The 25457-nt window shown below is 39.4% G+C and overlaps 1 protein-coding gene across 23 annotated transcripts in view; it reads right to left on the reverse strand.

Moving 5' to 3' along the window:
- Positions 1–25156, reverse strand: part of lrrfip1a (leucine rich repeat (in FLII) interacting protein 1a) — a 63865-nt gene extending 38709 nt beyond the window's left edge. For 8 of the 23 annotated variants that reach the window (XM_050048178.1, XM_050048177.1, XM_050048174.1 and 5 more), the window contains exon 1: positions 24538–25155. In XM_050048178.1, the coding sequence (XP_049904135.1) occupies positions 24538–24627 (90 nt within the window). In that variant the 5' untranslated portion in view covers positions 24628–25155. Of the gene's footprint in view, positions 1–24537 lie in introns of all 23 variants that reach the window. The other 15 variants (XR_007570204.1, XM_050048173.1, XM_050048170.1 and 12 more) reach the window with 3 other exon arrangements.
- Between the last annotated feature and the right edge of the window lie 301 nt (positions 25157–25457).

The following is a 25457-nucleotide window of genomic DNA, read 5'->3' on the forward strand; positions in this document are numbered from 1 at the left end:
GTGACAACAGAGTGCCCCAGGGATGAGTCCTTAAACCCACAAATGAGTTAGAGCTTTGGGTTCCCTTGTCTCAAAGTCAATGGGTTTTTGGTTATAACCCTGAAATGAGGTCAGCGGTGAACACAAGCTGAAGAGATTTACCCATTTTGTCCTCTGACATAAAATATGTCAGTAAATATTTCACTTGTGATCTTTGAAGCGTCTATGTGTCTTAAAAACAGCGGTTGCTAACAAGTGGCTAAATGAGACTACAGAACGTCACCATGGTGAACAAACACACACACACACACACACACACACACAAGCAGGCTGATCCTGGCACATCTTATTTTATGATAATTTTAGTTACTTGATGACAGTGTATGTGTCCCTTGATGCATTATGTGGCATTTCTGCTCTCTTTTTTGGAACTTTCACCTTCATGTGTTGCTGCTGCTGTATGCAGTCATCATATAAAGACATCAATATATTGCAGTGTTGTTCATATAATGATAAGGTTTACATAGTGGCTGCATTGCAATGGCTGTTGCTTTTCCCTGTCCATCCTGTGCAGCCTTTCACATTACTGTAATATTGTGCAAAGCCACATCACAGAAGGTTGTTATCACAAGCACACCACACCTAACCACACCCAACTGTGATGATGGTTGTTTCAACAACAGACACAAACCTTTCAACCTGCAGAGGTCAGTGTAGCAATGCTTCTTCTCTGTACAGTCAGTGTGTAGATGCTCTTTAAATTATACATGCAGGTTTAAAGTCTGCAGAAGGACTTACACAATGTCCATCTGCCTCTTTGTTTAAATGGAGAAGAAATGGGCGACAGAGGCCTAAAATGTTAGAACAGCAGGCTTGTTGCTGCATCAGTGGAGATGCTTTTTACCCTGAAGCAAGCTGTGTGTACCAAGCACCTCCTCCTAACGGGGAGCAGGACATTACAAACAAAAGAGAGAATGTTGTCCTCAGTAAACACTGAAATAACTAATCTTGGAAATAATTAAATAAATACTTAAACTGAAACAGTCACAAAAGATCTTCACAACAGTCATCTGAGCGATGATGGAGCTATTCCAGAAATAGCCCTTACTGATTGCTGTCCTCCCTGTGGCTCACTCACTGACTCCTTTAATGGCATTTCCTCTGAGTCAATGATTGCCCATTGTCCTTGGGATTCTTAACATTCGTGCCCAGGGCTTTCAGAAAACACAAAAACAAGCTCTTCAGATCCAATCCTGTACCTGTGCTGACGCATCTACACTGAAGCATACACATACAGGCTCTCTCTTTTAAAAGCACATTTTATCTTCCCTGAGCCTTGGGGTGACAAAGTTGCAGTGTCAGAGGAGAAACATGATATCAGTGTTTTGGCCTCCAGCAGCATGATTATAGCTCTTGAAAACCTCCACTAACATGGCCACTTTGCTCTGATGACGGAGCACTGATCTCACTTATTCCATCAAACAAGCTCAGGCGTTAAGGGCTTTTACTCTTTTTTCCAATTGTCACTTGTTTACATTAAATGTACACAACCTTCTTCTGACTTCATTCAAATGAAAGGCATGAGGAAAAATAGACATTTTAGATATATTTGTTATCAATCACATGGATTTGGAAATGAGTGTCAAACATTTTTGCCATTGTTTTTAATTTATTTGTCAGATGGGTGGGTACTACAGTACCACATACAATACAACACAATACAAAAAGTGCCAGAACATGCAGACAATCATATCCTATTGAAATAGACTTTCCTGTGAATGACAGCTTACTTGACACTCTTTGAATTGTGCGGATGCAGTAAACCCCACCCAACAACAGCATGCAGGCTGAAACAAACCTAAGAGCTATTTCCAAGTCTATTACTAATCTAGTGTAGCACACTTTGATGTTTGTCTATGGAAGCAAATACGATGAGTATACCTAATATTGGAATTTAAACACCACTGAATTCACAGCACTGAAATGTTTTACTTTAAATGTTATTTACCGTTTTGTTTAATTTACTTTAAACCATGCATTTTTGCTTTGAATTCACCTCTTTGAAATTAAAATAATACATTTTTTGATTTGCAGTTAATTTCAAAAGCATATTTTTTTCAATGTTCACAAATTCAGATCCAAAAATTCATTGTATAGAATCTCAGTGATAACAAAAAAAGATTCCCATTGCTCAAATTCTATTGGTCAAAATCAGATCTACCAATTCCAGTCCAAAAAAAAATATTTTCCCTGCTAGTCACCTTTGGGTCTCAATTTTCAAACCACTTTCTTGGCTTACATAAATGACAGACTGTGTCCTAATAGACCAGAAGTCAGTTCAATGCACTTAGGCTTGATTGCCTACCCTGTCCTAGGCAGCTGGTATGTGCTGTCGGATTTGACCAATCACATTTAAGCAACCTGTAACCGAATACATATGTCTCTTATTTGCTTCCATGTTTGCCACACTATGCCATCATCTATTCTGTAATCCTATTCAACACCACTGCGTCATGACTAACAATATGGCTGATATACTATTCTGAAGTCAACACAAGCAGTTTGTACAAACCCACAAAGCATTAGGCTGTTTCAAAGCCACTATGTGTAGAAATGTACTATACAGTTAAGGCTGTTAACTGCAGTCAACTTGTTTGGACCAGGTAAAGTTTTATCAAATATGTCTTTATGTACTCTTGGCTAGCCCAGACGCTGGTTCAGACTACAGAACAGAAATATTACGTTGTATCTTGTAATGGAGCGCAAGTCAGGTCAGGTTGGGGAGGAAAAGTGTTTAATGAATTCGAAATATCAATTTTACATTCCTCTAAAAATAAACACATGTATTATATTTTGGAATGGACAGCACATTATACAGTATATTATACTCAAGTGTGTTTTGCCAAGCACATGACAACAATCAGTCATGGTCACTAGCATGACTGTGTGTCCAAAAACAGACATTGAGAAGTCCAGCATGACTGGTGTAAAATAAAATGTAAAACCACTGAATTCTCAAAAGTGAACATTCAAAGACAGTCAATATGCTTCAAGCTGAAAAGACTGTCCTGCCTCCTATACATCATTTACAAGATTGTATTCTCTTGCCGTTTTGTAAACTGTCAGCTTCGTACTGGTAATTTCATCACAGTAAATGTCTGAGTGTAGCAGTTCTGCAAAACCCTCTTGAAACTGAGAGGTGTGACTGATTTCCTTTTTACTGGGTAGGAGTGCTGTGTATGATTAAAAGCTCACTCACTTGGGGTCATATTTCTTGAGAGAATTATTAAACTCCCGACTATTTAAAAAACAGGCTTGCTAGAAAGAAACCAACTGGTTTCTCTGAAAACAAGACTTGTACAGTTACTTCTTTTACAAGAACACTGTGTAAGTAGACAACAACGGTAATCTGCACACGTGAAGACCAATGCTATCATTCAATCATGTAAAAAATAACCGTTAGCAGCAATATGAGCCATTTATCTTGTATATGCTAAGCTAAAAATGTGCAACAATCTGTCAACAACAAAGTGTTGAGTCAGCTTTTTTTCCCAGGGTTGATCACTTACCGTACCGGACACCACCTGAGTTGCCTTGACTTGTCAAACTCCATTCACCTGGTTTACTATAAAACAAACGCCAACACAAATACTGTCCATACATTATGTCACTGCAAAAATCAGCCTGCTGTTTATTATATAATAATTATTTCAAAAAAGTACCTTCCTGCAGTTATCAAAATACACCATTATGTCAGTCCCTGTAAGTGAGTGAAATCCTGGATCATCTGAGTGTCCACACATGTTGTATCTATGGGTGTATGTTGTAGCTGCCTGTAGTCAGAGAGATGCATCTAAATAGGCCAAAAGACAGAATCCCACATCTTTTCCCTCCTCCTTTACAGCTATTTATAACGACCTACATGGTCTCTGGTTCTATCAGAACTGCTCTAATTCAGCACAATTTCAACAGGGTCAATGTCCTCCTGAGAGCAAATGAGCTAGTTCATTACAAAAATGAATGCTCTAACAAGATCTGACAAAACCTTTGAAACGCTTTAAATGCTGACAAAAGAAGAAAAAAAGATAAGAGTTTAGGACAAGGCTAATTTCAAACATACTCTGTAAAGTTGGTTATGTTCTCCTTCCTCTGAGCCATGACTTGCAATTTTATCAAGCAAGAGCTTCTCTATGAAGCCCAAATGACAGGGCACATTTTATTTTACATTTAAAAACACATAACATATAGTGTCACTCTTTCTTACGTTACTATATGAAGAATTTGAAATCCTCCAGTTTGCTGCAAACAAAACCTTATTTCATCAGAATTATTTGGCAGGCACTTAACCCGCAAAATGATCTTTTGTATATCAGCCCGTGTTATGTAGAATTCTGTAAAAGAAAACTTTGTTTTTCTTGCATGCCTCCACAGTGAACGGAGAATCTAAAAAAAGGCAAACATTCTTTACGACTTAATGTATTAGGGTTCCCATACTACAACAGCAAAACTGTTTCAAAACATTCGTTTACAAACTCTCACACAACTTATGCAGTATAATCCAAGTCTCATATGCTCAGTACTTCCAAAACACATGCATTTTCACTAAAAAGTTAGGATTTCAAACATTTCAGTACAAAGTCTAACACATGGACGAGTAGTGTGCCCGGGCTTGCGCGTGCATTTGAACCAGGTTCAAATGCACGCGCATGCTTAGGCATGCTCAGGGTGCATTACTCATGGGTGAAAATGTGTTATATTGTAATGTTTTAGTGAAAACGCATGTTTTAAGGAACAACTGTATGCAACTGGATAAATGAGACTTGGATTATACTACATGAGTTGTGTGAGAGTTTGTAACAGGTATACGATATAGTTTTTCTGCTGTGAAATGTTGACCCTGATTACTTCAATTTAGACTTGCACCGATTTATCGGCAATGCTTGGAATCGGGCCGTTTTTCATGTGATCGGCCATGACCTGCGACCGGCCGGTCAGTTTTAAATATGCCGATTTAAAACGCCGGTCAAATTTCCGCCACGCCGCATGATTGACATCGTTTAACATCAGCTGCGCACACACACGCACATTTGCAACTCACGGCTTGGGCGATGTGAGGAAGTGAAACATTGGCGGCTTCTCACCTTAATCATTCACGCACACACATCAAAAGAGAGAAGGAGAAAGATGTTAATTGTCCGTGTTAAACTAAACTGTGGAGCTCTCACTGCTGCACTGTGCCGCTTGAAACTGACGAGGCGCGTGTCTGCGTGCCGAAGATGCGCGTGTCTGCGCATTCACTGGCTGGCACGTCCTGAAGACCTGTGTGAATTTTCCACAAGAGATATTTTTACTTTTTTGTCTATTCAAGAAATTACCCACAAATGCTCTACACCAAGAATGATTATTTTATTTAGCTATGTTTTTATTTATGTATGCCTTTTTTTACTTATTTATTTTAATACTGTACCTGAAGTTATGTTTGAGCAAAAAGGAAAATGTTTCTTAACAGGTTAAGAAACATGTCACTATTTTTGTTTGTTTGTTTGAGATGATTATTGAAAAGCTGGTTGTATCTTGGTTAAAATGCTCTATTAAAGCAAAGATAGAAAATATTGCAATATCTTGTGTGCTGTAAAGTGGTTTGAAAAAAATGAAATCGGAATCGACCAAAATCGGAATCGACCATCCAAACACTCTGAAAATCGGAAATGGGTATGGGCCCAGAAAATTGTAATCGGTGCAAGTCTACTTCAGTTCATGAGGATCCCCTTTATTGGATTCTCCGTTCAACGGGGAGGCATGATGGAAAAACTGTTTTCTTTATGAATTCAATGTTAAATGGTGATTTTGTGAGTGAAGCATTTTTTTTAATTATATAAAAATTCTACACTTAGTAGTTTTAATTTTATAGTGTGTGTGACATATTGAGGTAACTGCAGAGGTCAGACCTATTGGCCTGGCCTCTGTCAACCTAATCCCTTTGTGTCTACTGACAATCTCTAAAGGCATCCTGTCTTCAAGTGCCACCAAAACTAAATGCCAGTCTGGTGTGACTCTGTCTCAATTCCCACGCCCTGAATGCCAGCCTTCAGCAACCAAAATGGACGGGTATTTTAATGACCATGAGTGCTGACAGTCTGGACAAAGACAGCACACAGAAATAACTGCTCAACAACTATTTCTGCCCAACTGAAGGTTTGACTGCATTTAAAATGAGGTGGGACCGTTAAGTGGATTCACACAGTTTGCCTGTTATCCAGTTGAAGGTTATGATGACTAAATGGAAAAGAAAAGCTTGTTTCCTCTTTGCAAAACCTTATAAACCTCCCAGATGTCTGGTAAAAGGGAGTGGCTGCTAACACGCTCAGTTCACACTATAGCCACAGACATGAGTCAACTCAACACACGTCTTTTTCTCACAAGGAGCAGAAATGGATCAATTAAGCCTGTGTTTCCAAACCATTACAACTCCTGCAATTACTGACTCAACATATGCTGAAAGAGAAAACTACAAACCATGAAAAACTACTGTACAAAAATATAATAAGTAATAACAAAAACTGCATAAAAACAATGTTTATTCAGTCTGTGGGAAGTTATTAAACACACAAATAATGTCAACAGCCTATATTCAGACCTTTCATAGCACTGAAGATTAGTGCAGCTCAATAGTACTATAAAGTTTTCTATTCATTTATTAGATTGAGATTGAAACAGTCAAATAAGAGATCAACTGGATCTTGGAGGCAAATACCAATGTTGACATTTCATGATGATATAAATCTAATAATTATTTTTTTTTGTTTTTTTTTTGTTTTTTAATTTTTACTTTCCTTGTTGGAAATCATCACTCAATCTAAGCACCAAAGTTCAATTTCAAGATTTTAGAAATTGTAGGTTAGCAGCACAATCCCAACTCAAGGTCCATTTCTGTGTCACAGGGTCGTTATCAGTGGGTGGAGTTTGCTCAGTTGTCAGGGAGATGGGTCTGTTAACATCCAACTCAGAAGTTGTAGTGACACTAACATTGCATCAGTGATATGTTCATTCTTGGGGAAAAACTAGTTTAAGAAAACAATTCAAAGTACACTTCGAGTTTTCTCTAAAACAATCTCCATCCAATGATGAAGACCGTTGAAAGAAACTAGTGAGGTGACCTTTATTTTCTCTTGTGATTGGGTTGTCATGAAACACCCTGAACAGCTGGTTACTCAAGGAAAAACTCCAGCCTGCCTCTACTCTCCTGGCCATGCAACTAAACCTCAGGCTGTACCACAAACACATGTAACAGCTGTAGAGCTCTCAGCACAGCAAAGAAACTGGTTAGCAACTGTGCAGGCAACGTCATGTCAGGAATAAAACAAATAGTATGCTTCAGTGATTTCTAAAAATAAAACAAGGGCGGTAGCAGGAACAGCAAAGAAATGCCATGAAACCATGAAAACCACATTATAGTGTCAGGGAAACTGTTTCTCCCATAGCTTAACATTTTCCTGAGAATCATGCATGGAAGTACCAACAAAGTGTTTCATGCCCACAGTAATATTATTCCTAATCAAGACAGTAAATTATGAAAACCAGAAAATCCTCAAGCATTCCTCTCAAGAAGCTGTGGGTCTTACTACAAAAAGACTGTGACGCACTGTAAATGACCTTCATTTGAGATATTTTGGTTGATGTTGCCCACATGTTTCCAATTGGTTACACACTGTGGGGCCCTACTTGTTTTTCCTTGTGGGAGTAATAGGAAGCTTCTTGTAGCCTGACCATGGTGCTTCAGGCAGCAACAGTTTATGTTGCAACTCTCACTGCTACTAACGCATGATGGGAGTAAGCAATACCTCAAAGGAAATTACACAATGCAGCTCTGTGAGTTCGGTGAATAACAGGAGATCAGTTGCAGAGAGGAATTTCTGTGACATGTTTATTTCCAAAAGATGATTTATTTCTTCATGCTACATTCATCGTATCACACACTGTAAAACACATAGTGTTTACTCCTTGCCTCTGGGCAGCGACACCCAAGAAGGGGAGGGTTATGTGTCTACTACTGACAGGGTTATTAAAGGGAGACTGTAACAAGCTGTGACTTCAGGGATCCACCGATTTCACACATTAAGTTTATTTTTACCTGTCACAGAGAGTACTCCAGCTATTACTATATTTCAACAGAGACAAATCTCTACAAAGTGGTAACCTCCAGGGCTGAAAAATGAAGCCAGGGCGGAAATGCCAAAAACTGCAGTTCCTTTAATGGCCACTTGAGGCTGGCTCCATAAGCCAGTCAGTCTCCATAGACTCCCATGTTAAAATGGCTAACTTAACAGCAGAAATAAACATGTTTAAAGCTTGGTACAACAGTTTTGGTATCTATAGTCAATTACCCCATTCATGACAACTGTGCAGGGGCTAAATTTCTATTTAGGACACCTGTTTACATTTTATTAAGGCTTAGAGTTGCACATAATTAAGGGTGGGCTGCTTTGAGTGACAGGCTGTCTGCTGATAGTGTCCTCCGCTTTTCAGTATGATCCACCCCTCAACACTCCACAGCGCCAGTATCTTGCCCAAACATGGTAACGTCTGTCTCCAAAAACCTATAGATGGCGACAGCTGAAATGCTGATTTGGGGCCTCAAAATAGGTGACATCATGGTAGCTACGTCCATTATTTTTTTTACACCACTCTATATTTCCTACACCACTCCTCTTCTTCATTCACCTCACATCTAGTTCACTACTCTGCTACTGTCCTCCAGGACGGTGAAAGGAGCAACTCCTCACATGACCTTGTGAGCGCTTATCATAGTCAAAGCTCTTTTCTGTTCAGGCCCCACAGTGATAGAATGAACGCGTCAATAGAGTGCTCCAGGGATGATGTTTTCTGTAGGCTAACGCAGAAGTTAGCATCACCCTGATTCCTTTAACAAAAAGTCCATAGCATTTTTCCATTGGATTTTGGATTATTGCCAAAAATAAGATCTTTGGCAAACAAACATTTGTGATACTTATATGTTTTCTTCAGCATGATAATCTTGACTAATGAACACCATTTTCATGATTATTGAAGCCTTAATGCAATTGCCAGAAGTAAAAAGCTAACGTTAGGCTATAAGCAGCTTACACTACCGTCACATGACCTAATGATGTCACCACCATAACAAGACTGTAAGTCCGTGTGCGGCACGGCTCGGTATTTTGACGTTATGTAGTTTAATTTAGCTACTCGTTAGCAACCACCTTTTTTAAGACACACAGAAGCTTCAAAATTCATGAGTGGGTCATTTACTGACATATTTTATGTCTTAGAACAAAATGTAAGTCTCTTAAGCTTGTGTTAACCACAGACCTCATTTCAGGCATCTAACCAAATACCAATTCAAAAAACCCACTGACTTTGAGATGAGGGAACCATGAGCGGTAAAATGTTATCTCATTTCCAGGTTTTAGGATCAACTGCCAAGAGTATTTTTGACTGGTTACACGTAGGTCTAGCGGTTAATTTTTCTACTCTTCAGTTTACTGCACTGCATACCACACATACCAAGCCATCCCGACCCAACAGCGTTGCTGTGGAACTTCATTCTGAATTTGTTGAATACCAGCGCTTGGGCAGTAACTTCCACATCAGACACCAATTAAAAAAGCAGTCCTTTCAAATTGGCATAGTACACAGCCAAGCACTGCCAGTGTGTAATGGCGCCCAATGGCGTTGGGGGGAACATAGCCAGACAATAACGTAAAAGGTGAAAGGTCCGATTATGGCAGGCGGGAGGGGTGGTGAGGCCAGTGTTCATTTTTCGTATGAATGTAAAGCCATTTTATCTTTTTGCAAACCTAACCATTTGTGTATGTTGGCTAAACGTAACCAGATGCGTTTGTTGTAGAATCAATTCGCAGTGTTGTACCGGCATAGTGCATTTATTTTGAAAGAGAGTGTATGCAAACTGTACATTTCCTTTGAAAACAGAAGTGTATCTTGAAAACACACAATGCATGTAACAGGCAGAAGTTGACACAGTGTCCCAGAACGTCAAAAACAGATGCCCTCAGGCTTCCTTGCAGGTCACATGTCAACATGGAAAGTCCCTGACCAAGCGGCGATATGTGATGAGGTCAGAGTGAAAATGTGCTGTGGAGACATTTGGCCCATTCTCCTTGTCTTCCCCCTGGTCACCCCGGTAATTAAGCAGCTCAATTTTGAGCCAAAACCCCTGTTTAGCATTGTTAACTTTGGTTAGCTCTGTTTCCACATGACTTTAAGGAGCACCAGACTAAAAGGAAAGGCCTCTCGTATTTCATGTCATTTTGTTTTCTTGAAAATTATTAAAAATTCAGTTAAAGGTTAATGGGTGCTAGGATATCGAAATCAAAATTGACTTAAACTGACATCCCCAGTTTGAACTACTGAAGTCGCAAAAGTAACCAAATGCATATTATGTAATGTAATTAACTAAAAGAGAGAATTGGTATCATCATGTGTGTATGCTGTCAGTCACAGGTGATGTATTCTGTCCTATGGCACGTAATTATAGACATTTAAGAGCAGGGTTTCTGCGATTCTTGAAAAAAAAGTCTTAAAAGGCACTGAATTCATTAATCTAAAAATAAGGCCTTAATTGGTATCAGAATGTCTTAAATTTATTATGTTCCAGAAGTCTTTAAAATGCTTAGACATAGGAAGTAGGATTTTATAAATAGTTTCTTTTGTTTCATTGTAAAATTTCAAAATATTTGGTAACATCTTTGTTTCTTAAGTAACTGACCAAATGCCTCTTGCATTAACGTCACACAGATCAGGACAGCAGAACAAACAACAGTCACAATGTCATGTTTTTTTCTTCAATAAGTTGTGAAATTGGTGAATTTCATTCAGTGGCATTTAAAAAAAGTCTTAAATCTAACTTGCCTTCAGCTTGCCTTGAACTGTGTAAGAAAATAAATAATTCTCAAACTCTTTAACTGACTCAATCTGGCAATGTCAACATTACTGTAAAACGTGTTGCCTTGCAGTAAGGAGTGGTATCATAGTGCCTGCACTGGATCTAAATTGTTGCTTCTCAAATGCACCCCCCAAGCTGAGAAGCCAAAGACCTGAGGGTCAGGGGAGGTGAAATGAGGAGGAACTTATATTACAGACAAGAAAAACAAAACAATGTAATACAAACAAATCCAATACTACACAGCAGCAAGGTAAATACAGCCAATTTGAAAGAGATCTGAACTCTTTAATTCAAACTAAAGAAAGAATATTTACACCAGCATGAATAAATTCATCATTTGAGAGTGTCCAGTCCTCAAACTTTAATATTTTGAGGACTAATACGCAGGAAATAAATAAACAATAATATTTCATGATCTATTTGTAGTGTTTGACCAGTTGTCTTGCTTTGGTCCCACTTGCCTGTAGCATCATTACTGCTTGGTCAATCTGCTTTGCCATCAAAGGCCTGTTAACCCAGAAATTAACATATGACTTGGGTGATCAGATCATAAGTCGACAGCTGCGAGTACAGGTGTGAGTGCACCCAATGTATCCTTAATGCATCTTGAGGTCAGATCGCTTTTGAGCACATTTATAGGTGGTCTATTATATGGCCACATTTTTTCAGCAGCGTGAACACTCATTTGTCCCGGGCCACATTAATGGATGGCCTCACATCTATGCTTATCTGACCCCTGCTGAATATTAACTCACTGTTGCTGTTTCACAGGTGAGACTGAGTCTGCACTGTTAGCACGCCAGCGTACACCTATGGTGCAGGGAGTAGGCGGAGTCTGCACACCACCTTAAAGTTAATTTACCCCTTAAATTCAGCGGCTAGAGCGACATTTACATCATCATGACCACATGGCTCATACAAACACAAACCAGTCAAGGGTGTCTCATAAGATAGAGAAATGATGAATGTCATTCAGGCTTACATAATATAATATTGCGAACATCACTGTCATGCAGGCAATTATTTGTCAACTAGCAGAAACTACCATGGCTTTTGCCCTGTTGGCCGACATTGTTTGTTGTTTAATCAGCTGATAATTATGTAGTTGCTGCTCCCGACTGACAGATTACACTCCATTTTAACACCTTTCCAGGCCCTCACTGTTACACGTTAAGTGGTTCACCGGCACACTGAAATGGAGCAGACCCACTCAGCACTGATGGACCGCCCCTGGAGCCACTCTCCTATCGGTGGGTCAGTTAAGACTTTTCCCAGTTAATTCATGAAAGAACAAGGACAACGCATTTGGTGTTGCAAACAGAAATGATGTACATGTTTATTTGAATATAGAGCAAAGTGTGAGATTAATCACAAGCGGTCACTTGTAACACATGAGGTGACACATTCTGTCCCAGTTGGGAACAAGCTGTCCACATGTGATCTGTCCCCCAAGACGCATGTTATTATCAGACCTAAACAGGACCAAAGTGCACACCCACCCTCAGTGTACCTGATTTGATCAATTGTAATACCTGCACTCAATCCCTGCCGAGCCCCACCCCCCACTGTTCCTGAAACTTTGGAAGAAACACAGCCATGGTGAATAAACAGGAAAGAGTTTGTGATAACAATCTGCACGGGCTGTGTATGTGATGATGTCATCAAGAGGAAGCCAACACATACAGAGCCTCCACTTCCTTTTAAGGAGACTTGAGTCAGGCAAACTGAGCCAAACTGAAGTTGGCAGTTTGTGTATATACACTTAGAAAATACACAAGTAATTGTTTGGAGCATTAATGTTTGTTGAAGTACTTGATGGTATAATGGGTGTTCACTGGGAAATGTCACTCTGCTCCAGCCACATTCTGGGTGGTGCGGCTGTTTGATTCACCTAAATGCAAGTGTAGAAGGCTCAGAATGCCTTGTTTAGAAGTGAAGCACACCTTAATAAAATCGAGTGCTTAGATTGGTCAGGGATACAGTTACAAAACTCTATTTATTCAATGGTAATTTTAACTGTTGTGTAAATATGTTGCTTGTCCCCAACATTAAAGATTAACTTGCATGGCTGCATGCTGTGGCTGCACGAGTGACTGTGGCTTTCTGCCTTGTTCCCTAAATGACTGTAAGAAAGAAAAGGGGATTGTGTGGTGGGCTTCCCCTTCCTCGCCATCAAGCCCCAGACTAATCCTCTCTAAACACTCAATTCTCCTCAACACTTCACTGAGCTTCTGACAACCACCCAGCACCACCCTGGTGACTTAATCCCCAGTTTAGACTGTCTTCTCAAACTCACGCACACAAAACAGATTATCAGCAGACCTGAAGAGTTGTAGCTGTGGACTGAGCAACACTGATGTGGGATTATGGGTTTGCTAGAAATAACTGGAACTAAACACAAAAGAAATCCTATAAATCAGCTGATTTTGTGGATGTTACATTTGTATAAAACAGCATTTAAGTGGGCCAAATCCTGAACCACTAAACTAAACTACACAGATTTGTCCCATTTCACTTCTGATATTTTATAAATGACACCCTCTTATCTCATCTTCTACTATCATCGCTGTCACTTTAAAAAAAACCTAGTTGGCATAATTAGTGAGCAAAATTGAACAGGACCTAATACACAGTGCAAGACAGGTGATGAGCCTACCTGCTGTCATTATGCTTAACAAATGGTACACAAATGATCCTATGCCACAAACCCAAAAGCAAAATACAGCTGGCCTCTTGTAGTGTACACCCAACTTACTAATGGGGTAAATTATAAACTAATACAAAAATGACAATAACCAGCATAAATAAACCACCATGTTTTGAATAGACACATTAAACACTGAAAAAAGTGACATTTGTGTTTTGGAAAATAAAACAGCAAACTTAACTTAACAGCACAAGGCATGATGGGAAATGGGGATGTCGTCACAGAAATAATATGAGAAAAACTTCCTCTAGTCGCTAGGCTAATTTACACCATGTAAAACGCCATAGGCTTGTGCTAATAACATTGGCCATTGGACATTATTTGTGGGGAAAATGTGTCCAGCAAGAGATTTTTTGTCTGTGAATTCTACATGTTATAACAAAGCTGATTTGTGTCCTTGTGTTTGAAAGTGTGTGTTTAAGGTGTGTTTTAAATCAATCAAACTTTACAGCACTTCACAGAAACTGCCAACTAGCTTTGGAGGTCTAACTGCAGAGTGACACAGACACAGCACTGTACAAGTATATTTTATATTAAGGGGACGTCCTCAGGTTGGCATGATGCGAACAGTAATAAGCCTAACAGTCCGGGAGAACAGTAGTTTAACGCACACAGGACGTGTACAGTATGTCACATAAGTGAGTACACTCCTCCCATTTTTGGAAATATTTTATTATATCTTTTCATGGGACAACACTATAGAAATGACACTTTGATATAACTTAAAGTAGTCAGTGTACAGCTTGTATAGTAGTATAGATTTACCTTCCTCTGAAAATTACTCAAAACACAGCCATCAACATGTGAACAGCTGGCAACATAAGTGAGTACACCCCACAGTGAACATGTCCAAATTGTCCCTAAAGTGTCAATAATTTATGTGCCAACCATTATTATCTAGCACTGCCTTAACCCTTTTGGGCATGGAATTCACCAGAGCTCACAGGTTGCTTCAGGAGTCCTCTCCCACTCCTCCATGATGACATCATGGAGCAGATGGATGTGAAGACACCTCGCACTCCTCCACCTTCAGCTTGAGGATGGCCCACAGGTGCACAGGTGAGTTTAGGGCTGGATACATACTTGGCGAGTCCATCACCTTCACCTTCAGCTTCCTCAGCAAGGCAGTTGTCATCTACTAGGTGTGTTTTGGGTCATTATCATGTTGGAAAACTTGCAGCCCAGTTTCTGAAGAGGGGCGATCATGCTCTGCTAGTAGATGACAACTGCCTTGCTGAGGAAGCTGAAGGTGAAGGTGATGGACTGGCCAAGTATGTATCCAGCCCTAAACTCACCTGTGCACCTGTGGGCCATCCTCAAGCTGAAGGTGGAGGAGCGCAAGGTGTCTTCACATCCATCTGCTCCATGATGTCATCATGATGTCTCACTTATGTGAGATACTGTATGAATCAGAGAAAGCAACTAAACTGGAACTCCTGAATACTGCGAAAGCTGTCACATTAACTAGGGATCAATGGACATCAGTGAGTGATCAAAATTATATCAGATCAACTGCACTTTCTCAGTGTGGAACAGTGTAATCCTTTAAAAAAATGAACAACAACAAGAAAATACTGTATTTAACATAAGCACTTTGAAGTTGTCTTGTACCTCTAAGTCATGGTTTAAAGACCACACTGTTGTACCAGTGTAGCACTTTATTTGAAAAGTTAAGTTTGCCTCACCTTGTAAATATGGACTCCAAAACTGTATGGAAATGCAGAATAATAGAATTTTATATGCAGTTAAATGTAATTAATCATGATTAACTTTTGAAATTCTGTGATTAATCGCTATTAAAAAAGAATCATTTCACAGCCCTCATTTAAACTGATCAAAACACAAGCTAAAAAACCCCAAAAAACACTTACACCCACAGCAATCAATACGTAAGAAGAGACACTGCTGTGACAGGAAAAGGACAGTAAAAGGCCCTTTGCTCTAGTGCCACGATAGAACAAACAAAAAGTTTTAACAGCACTATTGGCAAGGACCCAAGAATATCAAAAGCTACAGTAGGTACATATTATGCACGTCAGAAGACAATACATGAAATACCCTTTTTAATGTTAAACCAAGTACAGTGATTTTAAAACATAATCGGTTATTGTTTTTGAATTGCAGTTAGGAGCAGTTAACTGAATGGTTAGACAGAAGACCAGCTTTAATGTCCACCGTCAATGTTCTCCAGCTCTGATGCTAAACTTAGAAAATTAAACAGTAATATATTTTTCACACTGTTGTCAAATACCTGTATATTATTTTTCTGATTAATACAGTGATACCGTGAACCAGAAAGTCTTCAAAGCCCAAACAGGTTTAACAGCTGCACAATTACATCTGGTTTAATACACTGTTGTCCAGGTGTGTGGCATTTTGTTGTTAAGGAGAGTGCACAGTGCACAGGTGGGAGGAGGGGCACACACAGGTGGGTGTGCGAAACAAGAAGTTGGTATTCTGGTGGAAAAAGGGTCTTAACACCATTAAGAACAGAAATCTCAGAACCATTTCAGATTCTGAAGCAGCATCACTGTGCTGCCACTTATCAACAAGAAAAAAAACTAAATACTTGGAGCAAATGCAAAGCAATAACTAAATACTGCTTGTAATGTAATTAAACTATTTTAATGAATCACTCTCCAGCCAGTACATGTGTTTAAACTGGTATCAAAAATTAATGTTCAATGTGTTAAAGCAGGGATGCCGGTAAAACAGTCTGCTTTGACTCTATAAATCAATACAAGTGATTCTTAGTATCTGTTGTCCACAGCTTCTTAATACTGTATGAAGAGCTTCATTAAATCCCTGCAGCCATCTGAAGGCAGCATGACACATAAGCTGATAAATCTACAGCCTCTGAGAAGTGCTGCACCAGAGCGCACTCATGTTTCTTCCTTGTTATGGGTAACACTGTCAACGCTACTGTGTCACATTTTACAACATGATGTGACAGTAGAATTACAACTCAAATAGCATCAGATTAAAGCTGGCAAAACGAAAAACACACCATCTGCCTCTGGCAGCAGATATGTGGTGTTGCGTGTTTATGTTGTGCCACTGCGTTCCAGAGCAACAAGATGTGACTGGCAAGAGTGTATTTATTAATCACCACACCATTAGGGATGCCACAGTGAAACATTAAAATCGTTTAACTGGCAAAACACAAGTTGACTTTTATTATCAAGTGGTTGATGGAAATGCAATGTGTTTGGCAGTACGAATAGCACTACTGCTATCATTCATCGAAAATGCTTCTACAAAATGAGACAGCAGTCATTTTCTGCATATGTTGACAGTGACTAGTTAGAAATATTGCAGGGAGGAAAGGAACAGTCGGAAGCAGCTACAGTGAGCTGTTAAATGAAGGGCTGCAGGCGAGAGGTTGCACACCTCCAACTTCTCAATGATGTAACAAACTCTTTTTCTCTAGTTAATGTTATCAGTCTATGCATCCAAGACCTACCACTCTGCCCTTGTCACTGCACATTAAAGTAGCACCCCAAGTTTAACTGACACTGACCCTGAGCGGACATACTAATTGAAACTGCTGGCTGCTGTGTTTTTTTAATGTTCTGAACCTAAAATAAAACTAAGTTCTATGTGTCTCAGCCAGGCTTGGCCATGCTTTGTAATTGTGTAGTGTTGGCCCACATTTGGGCCAGGTCAGGTTTAAGAGGTAATTTTTTCATGTTACTGTATACAGTCTGAAAGTTCCCTATTATTAAAAAAGCATTATTTAAGATGTGTGACTTTTATATACATTTCATATAGCTTACATTGCAGTGTTATTGGCTGTATTCAAAGCAAGAGTGGGAGTATTTTCTCTGTAAACAAGAGCGTGTGTGTGCACTAAATAACCTTGACTGTAATCTGCTATTTTTCAGAAAAATCTCCACCCCGGTTTTGACTTTCCAACACATGGGAGACATTTAACAACATAACTCTTTAACTACTAGTCAATATTTATCAAATGCTACTGTCACGTTAAATTTAACAGCATTCACAGGCAGGGCAATGTGCTCAAGAACAACCTTAGCTACATTTACACTTTGACACACAAAGCTTGGTATGATCTTTGGGTGTACTTCAAATTGAGAGTGGAGCTTTCAAGAAAGTGAGAGTTCACATCAGGCTGAATTCTGGGACTGTTATCGTTACTGTGATAACCAATATCTGACATCAACAGAGGAGAAAAGCTGTGGCACACCGTGCTTAAAAGGTAACTACATCTAACTACAAATGGTGATGGCTGAAAGACAATTTTCTAGTAGACAAAACTCCTATAAACAGAGCCCGTAATATCATTATTATCTAATTATTAAGGAGTTACACAAGTATGTATTTTACATGTATGTTTCTGCTATTTTTTAGTAGGAACTTATCATGTACCTACTTATCTGTTCTCCACTGAGTCATTGTCAGCTGGCCACCTAGCAACAATCATTTTCAGTGATATCACTGTCCTGCAGTAATTATAACTTGCACACTAAGCTTCTGTTAGATGCAGTGTGTTAGAAGTGGTTTGTGGTCCTAAGTGTTAATATTAGTTAAACTGCTGAATTAGTTGCTGTTTAGTGGATTTACTGTGCAATCACAGCTCAACTGTTTGTATAGTTGTAAGCCTCATAACTAACCACACCCAGAAGGACAGGGATTAAAAATGTCTTACAGAGATATATTGTACAGTTGGTAACATAAAGACAATTTTACCTTATTGTTAAAATATAATTTGACTGCTTGAGGATTGTGGATCAACTTCCCACTAAAGCAAAAACGTTTAACCAAAGGAGGTCTGTTACATGTCAAGAACTGGAAATACATGTGGGTCTATCTAATACATTGTATTACAGACACTTCTACTTTAAACCCCCAAAGCAACCAGAACCTCACACATGTAGCTCTGATGGACTAATAAACAGAAGTACATAAACAATCTAAAATCCCTAACAGAGAGTTGTAGCCATGGTGTGTGGGGATTTGATTAATCCTTTTTCCCAAATTGTCCTCTTGTCCTCAGAGCTTTGTGATGAACTGGTTGGTAAATCGCCAAAACCAAAAGCTGCAGTTGGCGCCTGCTCATCAGAGTGAATACTACAGCTGACTGGTTCAACAAACATGATTTTTACTCAAACCAAAAGACAAGAAACAAGCAATGAAAATGGCTGCCTGTTAGAGGAGTATGCTCTTAGGAACTTTTCTTGCTAATTTTAAAAACTCAAAGCTCAATTAAAAAAATAAAGCTGTTGTGGGCAAATGGATGTTAAGTTAGATAAGTATTTTAGATATATCACTGAATTTGGACTTGCAGATCTTTAACAGTGGGTTCTTTTCAGTCCGGGCACAAGTTGAGCCTGAATTTTCCTGTTTTTACTTTAACACTTCAACTGTTGGTGTTAAACTCCTGGTGGTTGTCTGCAGATGTATTTTATTCATAGAGGCAACAAGACAAAGAGTCTACAGCCACATAACTGTACTGTGCCGAAGCTCAGCTCTGTGTAGCTGTACTTAGGCACTGCAATGCTGTGGGCTAAATGCTAATGTCAGCTAACATCCTCACGATGACAATGTTAACATGCTGATGTTTAGCTGGTTCAATGTTTACCATGATTGGCATAGCAAAATAAAAGAACTTAAGCTCTGTAAAGAGTATGCCAAATCATCAGGAGGTGAAATAACCATAACCTTGCCATCTTGGGCAATAATGAGCCTTTTTTACACAAAAATTAATTGTGCTATGAGGCCATAACAAAGTCCTTTCATTGGGCCACTTTTGCATTTTGCACAGAGCCAAACAATGGCGGTATCACGCCGTTCCAATGTGTGATTTCAGACAGCATGCCAGCATCACGAAACCAAAAGAGGCCTGACGGGCTTGACATGTAACACAACATTGCCAGGCTCTAGTGTGGCATATAACCTATGCATCAGCAGCGCTTTATAACCAATAACAATGGCATTGGAGCCTATCCCAGCTGACATTGGGCGAGAGGCGGGGTACACCCTGGAGAGGTCACCAGACTATTGCAGAGCTGACATGTAGCGGTTGGCAAATCAGAAGCCTGAAAATAAGCTATTACCGGAAGGCTACTTGGAGAAGTGACCTCTGTTGCAGATTCTGATGCCTCTGGTCATCAGTGTACCCGAGGACTAACTGAGTTTAATGTGTAAACATGTAAAAAGTCCTGTTAGCAAGGTTAGAGCTAGCACTGTTTTGGTCATGAAATGTCCCCTCATTTGTGACAACTTACAAAGGAGATAATGGTGCACACTCAGGCATCACAAGCCACTGAAAACAGAGTTTCGGAAGATCCCACACTAGGAGTTTTTTTTAAAAAGTCTGTTTTCAGTGACCAGTTTGCATGAAGACGAAAGGCCACAAGGCATTTAAAAAAGCTCAGTTTAAAAATACCAGTGTGCGTGTGGACTAGGCCTTAGTCATTAGATTAAAGGTTAAGGGGTCACCCAAGTGGTTACAGTTCATCCTGAGAGGAACATCAATTGATGTACCACATTTAGTCCGTCAAGTTAAGTCAATTTGTTCAATAGTTGTTGAGACATTTCACATAAAAGCACAAATGTCTACCTCATAGTGACAGCCATCTGTAAAAAAAAAAAGGTTGTGAATCTTGTGTACATTAATTATAACACAAATATTCATGAATATTCTGTAATTCTGAGTCATATCACTGAAATTTAAAGACAGCCAACGCCCTGCCCAACCTCGTCAATTACAAACCATTTAAGAGTAGTGAAACCTCACGCTCCAAATTAATGTTTACAAGTGTTTTCAAATTGTTTGACATGGGTAGGGAACCAACTCCCTCAAGTACAGAATTACTAATGCTCTGGTATTCGGTGCTGACATTCTTCCCTGCTGTGTGGTCTTCTCCCTCTTGGTCCACACTAAGTTTACAGTATTGACAGTTTCTCTGAAGCCTGTGATACTAAGGGGAGTACAGAGATGGACAGCAACATGATACTGATGGACCACTTCCACAAAAACAGCAGCTTAGACTACCAGTGTCTCCAACCTTCTGCTTCATACAGACAAATGTTCTGCAACAAACACTTCCAAACAGCAACTTGCTGTTTTCATGTTTCCATGTTGGTGGGATGGCCAGTTGGTGAGCCACATCCCTCCTCATCCATCCCCATCCCCCACCAACAGACCCAATCTAAAACTGGGGTGCAGCGACAGCTGATCTTTCAGGAGCGTCTATTTTTAAAACCCTTTTGCAGAGCGGGCCAACTCATCAGGGCTGACATACCATCCTGTCAGAGGACTGCCAGTGAGGGACTTGACCCCTCTGCTACTTAAAGGCACAGACTTTCTCTTTGCTGCACAGATGTGGCAGAAAACTGGCCATGGTTAATGTTTTATTGTTGTTGTGTCTCACTACCACAAGAAAAAAGAGAATCACCTGTTTGGATATTGTGTTATCTGCTGCTGCTGCTGCTGACTAACCAGGCATGAGCTCTGTCAAACTCCTCATCTCCTCAAACCTTAGTCAGGTTACACTCCTGCCACTGCACATACAACAAGCAACCATTGCTTGCTACAGGAATGTGCCACCTCAGATACACTCCTACAGTGTAAATAGTCAGCTAAGCAGTTAAGAGAAGATAACATTCAAACAGCAAAACTTTGTAGGCTTTGGCACAAGCCATTCACAGCTAAAATATGATGACAATAGAGTGTATGTATGCCAGTTTAGAGTGACATGCAAATTTGCTGAAACATCCGGGTTGGGTTAACTCATACCCGACTTCCTCCCAACTGTAGAAAGTCTGTCAAAGCTGCCCAGAATCAGGGCGATGGCTATGATGGCGGTGTCAGAGAAACTTAAAATTTTGCCAGGTAACAGGCAGCAGGATCCACATTTATTAACTTTTAAATGCATTTTCACAGGAAAGAAATGGGACATCTTGTGTTCTTTGTTCAGTATTTCACAAATATGAATGATTACATCCTCAAAGAAAGACACAATATTGATTTATAACAGCAACTGAGGACTTTGCTTTGATTTCTGTACATGGTTGGGATTTAGCTTTGATATTAAACCCAAATATTGATTTTCTGCCTGTGTTTCACACCTCAAGGGCACATGTGTAGACAAAAGAGTGCAGGGTATCACATTTCAAATAGGATGACTTAAGTCCTGAGGACACGCTAGGCATTTTTCTTACAACAAAACATTCATTTATCCTACACTAGACTCATCATAATAAAGAGATTAGAAACCTTGAAAGAGTGTAAACCTGTCACAACATGACTTCAGCACCTGTTAGAAACAACTGCCTGTAACTGCTGCCAACTTCAGTCTTGCATTATTGAGGGGTGGCCTAACAGTTCCTGCAGGTTAGCACATGAAAGGCTTATTCCGTACAGTACAGTAAACCATTCTAATCAGCTGCAGGAGCAAAGATAGACCTTTCTACACTGATTACCATAACCAGAAGGTACTGTCTAAGTGCAAAAATTACGTCACAGTAATGCTTTGACAACTCTGCCATATTGTTTGCTTAACCGAGACAACAGTTTACCAATAAATCAGCCAATACAGGCCCTGTCTTTAATATAGTGTATCATCCAGCTGAGTCATCACACTGGAGATAAACATCCCTGCAGCTATTAAAACTGACAGTTAAATGTTATTTCTTTCTTGCACAGTTCATTATTTATCAGTTAAACTGTTGATTATGTTTATATTTCTTGGACACTCCATTACTTTAAGCACCATTCAGGTATTTTTGAATACACTTGGTTGTCTGACGCCATATTTTTAATATGCGTAAGTTTATTTATTGTCCCATGGACATGCACATGTGCACAGGCAACTGTGTCTTCTTCACCGTGTGAATTAAATGCTTTTCTATATGCAAACTCTCAGGTCTTGGATTGAATGAACCAACCAAATAAGAGTTTCAAAAACACACCTTACTTGCAATTATGTTACTTGGCAACTTAATTTAACCTACTGTATATCAAGCATGATACAAGTCTCTACAAGTTAATTTTATAGGTTTCAGTATTGACGTAAAAGGAACCACTGGCTGAACAGTAAGAAGGAAAACAATTTAAAAGGTTTGGTGTATACTTTTGAAAATGGACAGCAATTGTGGCAATGTAATAGGGGAGACTGGGGACAGCTGCAACACAGCATGGTTGCAATAGCTCTTGTTTCTCCAATCAGAAACATACTACAATGATGATACTCACAATGCACAGGCTGAGTTAGACGCTGCCCCACCCCCAGGCAGAAATCACATGAAGGTATGAAAATATTTTTTTTCTGGAATGTTCTGTTGACTTCTAAGTGACATGGTTAGCATGTGTCCAGGTTAGTGTGTCTTGCTAGCAAATGAGGTTCTGTCACGGCTGATAAGCAGCCATAATTAAACAGACCACAACACTATTTTCCAAAACGCACAAGCCATTTTGATTACATAAAAGGATAGTTCACCCAAATATATAAAATTGTCAACTGTTGTCTGCTACATTGGCATATTTATTACAAAAATAAAAATAAGTTTACATTAAAATGTATAGCCTACATTTATGCACAAGTCATTGTGAGTTACATAATTACTGGAGTTAACACACACTGAACACTGAATAAATCCTCTAAAAGCAGAAATTGTATTCTGTTTGTTTTCAGTTTGCCAAGAGTGTGGAGGAGGGTTACTAACAGGGGGGTTATGCACAAACAAAACTCAAAAGCTGTTTGATAAATATTAATAAATAACACTATTATATTATCATATAAATAAATAATATCATCACATCATTGTACAGCAATGCATATTTTCAGTCTACAATGGTTATTGAGAAAAAAAGCAACATTTACTTGGTAAATTTGGTAATTTAATGTATTTTTAACATGTTGCAACCATTCCTGTGCCATCTGACCCCAACTTTATCATATCTGATCATGTTTAAATGGTATGGGTAATTAGTAGGGATTCACCATATTGGATTTTTTGCTGATATCCCATATGCCAATAGGCCTATAACAACTCATTTGGCCAATAACCAATACCGATAGATCCATATATTATGGAAAATTATGCAACTTTCTTCCCAGAATTCTCTGACTGAATATACCTCTTTATCTGTGCACTTGCACCCTGGTGTATTTATTTATATTTTTCTATGTATTTTAATTTATTTAGGCCTACTTATGTAATAGCCTTGGTCAACGGCCTCTCATCATCACTTACAAGCATGCCATCTTTCCTGCTTCATTGCTCTGGTGGTAATTAACGCAGTAGGAAGACACTGTGAAAGGGTTACATAGATTTATTTTATCGCCTATTTATCTGTTTTCTTTTTTGTAATTTATATTCTTTATACATTCATGTATATCTTTCGGATATGTTGTTTTGTTACCTGTGCGGTATCTTTTCCTAATGTTTTGTAGGCTACATGTTGACTTTGTCAATTAGAAAGAAAATTGGCGTGTTGGTTGCAACCGTCCCCAGTCTCCCCTATGCTACCTTTAAAAGTCTCCAAAAGTATGGATACTTAAAGGCAGAGAGAGAGTTTACAGTTTAATTTGGTAGAGTGATGGGCTATTTTTGTATGCGGAGACACTGTGTCAATAGTATTGGGTCGTCTTTTTCATTAGGAGGTACATTTTTTGGATAAATCATGATTTGGGACAAGAAAGATGAAAAACCTGGGGTCACAACAGCCCATCAGCAACTGTCTCCATAAACAAAATCACCGGGACTGACCGTGAGGAAACACATCTCTCAGTATGTAGGTTTTGGGGTCATATCTTACATGGGCGTTAAGATGCGGGTCTGTACGGGGCTGAGGAGGAAGACTAGTCCATTAAGTGTTACGTCACTAATTCCAGAACTGACAGCAAGGATTTATTCAACGTTTGACAAATTCCCCACTCACCTCTCTTGCTATGAGATTTAGGGCATCGTCCTCTGCCGTCGACCTCTCCTTCTTGGTAGATCTTTTCCGTCCTGTGCCCTGAGTCCCCATGTTTTCTCAAATCCACTCACTGTTTGTAAAGTCACACTTGTGGTCCAAAAGCGCACCGAATAATCCAAACAGAGCGGTAGATAACTAAGTTAGTGGCTCTCATGTGTCGCTAAAATATCAAGTTAAAGGCGCGCAGATAAAACAAACCGTGGCTGGTGGCGTTCACAGCATGGGTCATCGTAATACATCCGTTTTAACACTTCTTCCTGTGTTTTTGGAACAACGCACAAACTCACGACGGAGTCAAACTGTGTCGGTGAGTGGCAGCATCTGCCCCACGTGCGCCTCTGATGCGTTTACGAGCACATTCAGTCGGAACTGTTCACTGAAGCTTCCCACTGTGCTTTTAAACACTGTCTGTACCAGTATGTCGCTCTATGAACATAAAACAAACACAGACAATACAAATACACTTAAAATGTAGCTAAACTATCATAATTACAATGTGTTCGAATAGTCTCGTGTTTATCTAGCAGCACTGGGACTCCACCACCTGACGGATTCACAGTAACAAACTCGAACCTGTCACACGCAACAACTTCAAAGACTGTACTCAGTCAAGCTGCCTTCAGGTAATGTCGGAAAAATGAGTAACAATAGAAACGCTGGTTATTTTGGCAGTTAACCACACAAGTAAAGCTGAAATGTCATGTGGTATAGCTACCCTAATAACCTTAATCAGTACTACTAATACTAATAGGCAATTGAATTACTGATTACACTTTCTCCATAATTCATCTTATATCACTTTTCTTGCATAACTATGATATTCCTGACATCTTTTGGCAATTAAATGAATTAATACTACAGAGGACAATGGGTTTGTGTAC

This window comes from Epinephelus moara, chromosome 7, assembly GCF_006386435.1.
Source record: "Epinephelus moara isolate mb chromosome 7, YSFRI_EMoa_1.0, whole genome shotgun sequence".
NCBI lineage: Eukaryota > Metazoa > Chordata > Actinopteri > Perciformes > Serranidae > Epinephelus > Epinephelus moara.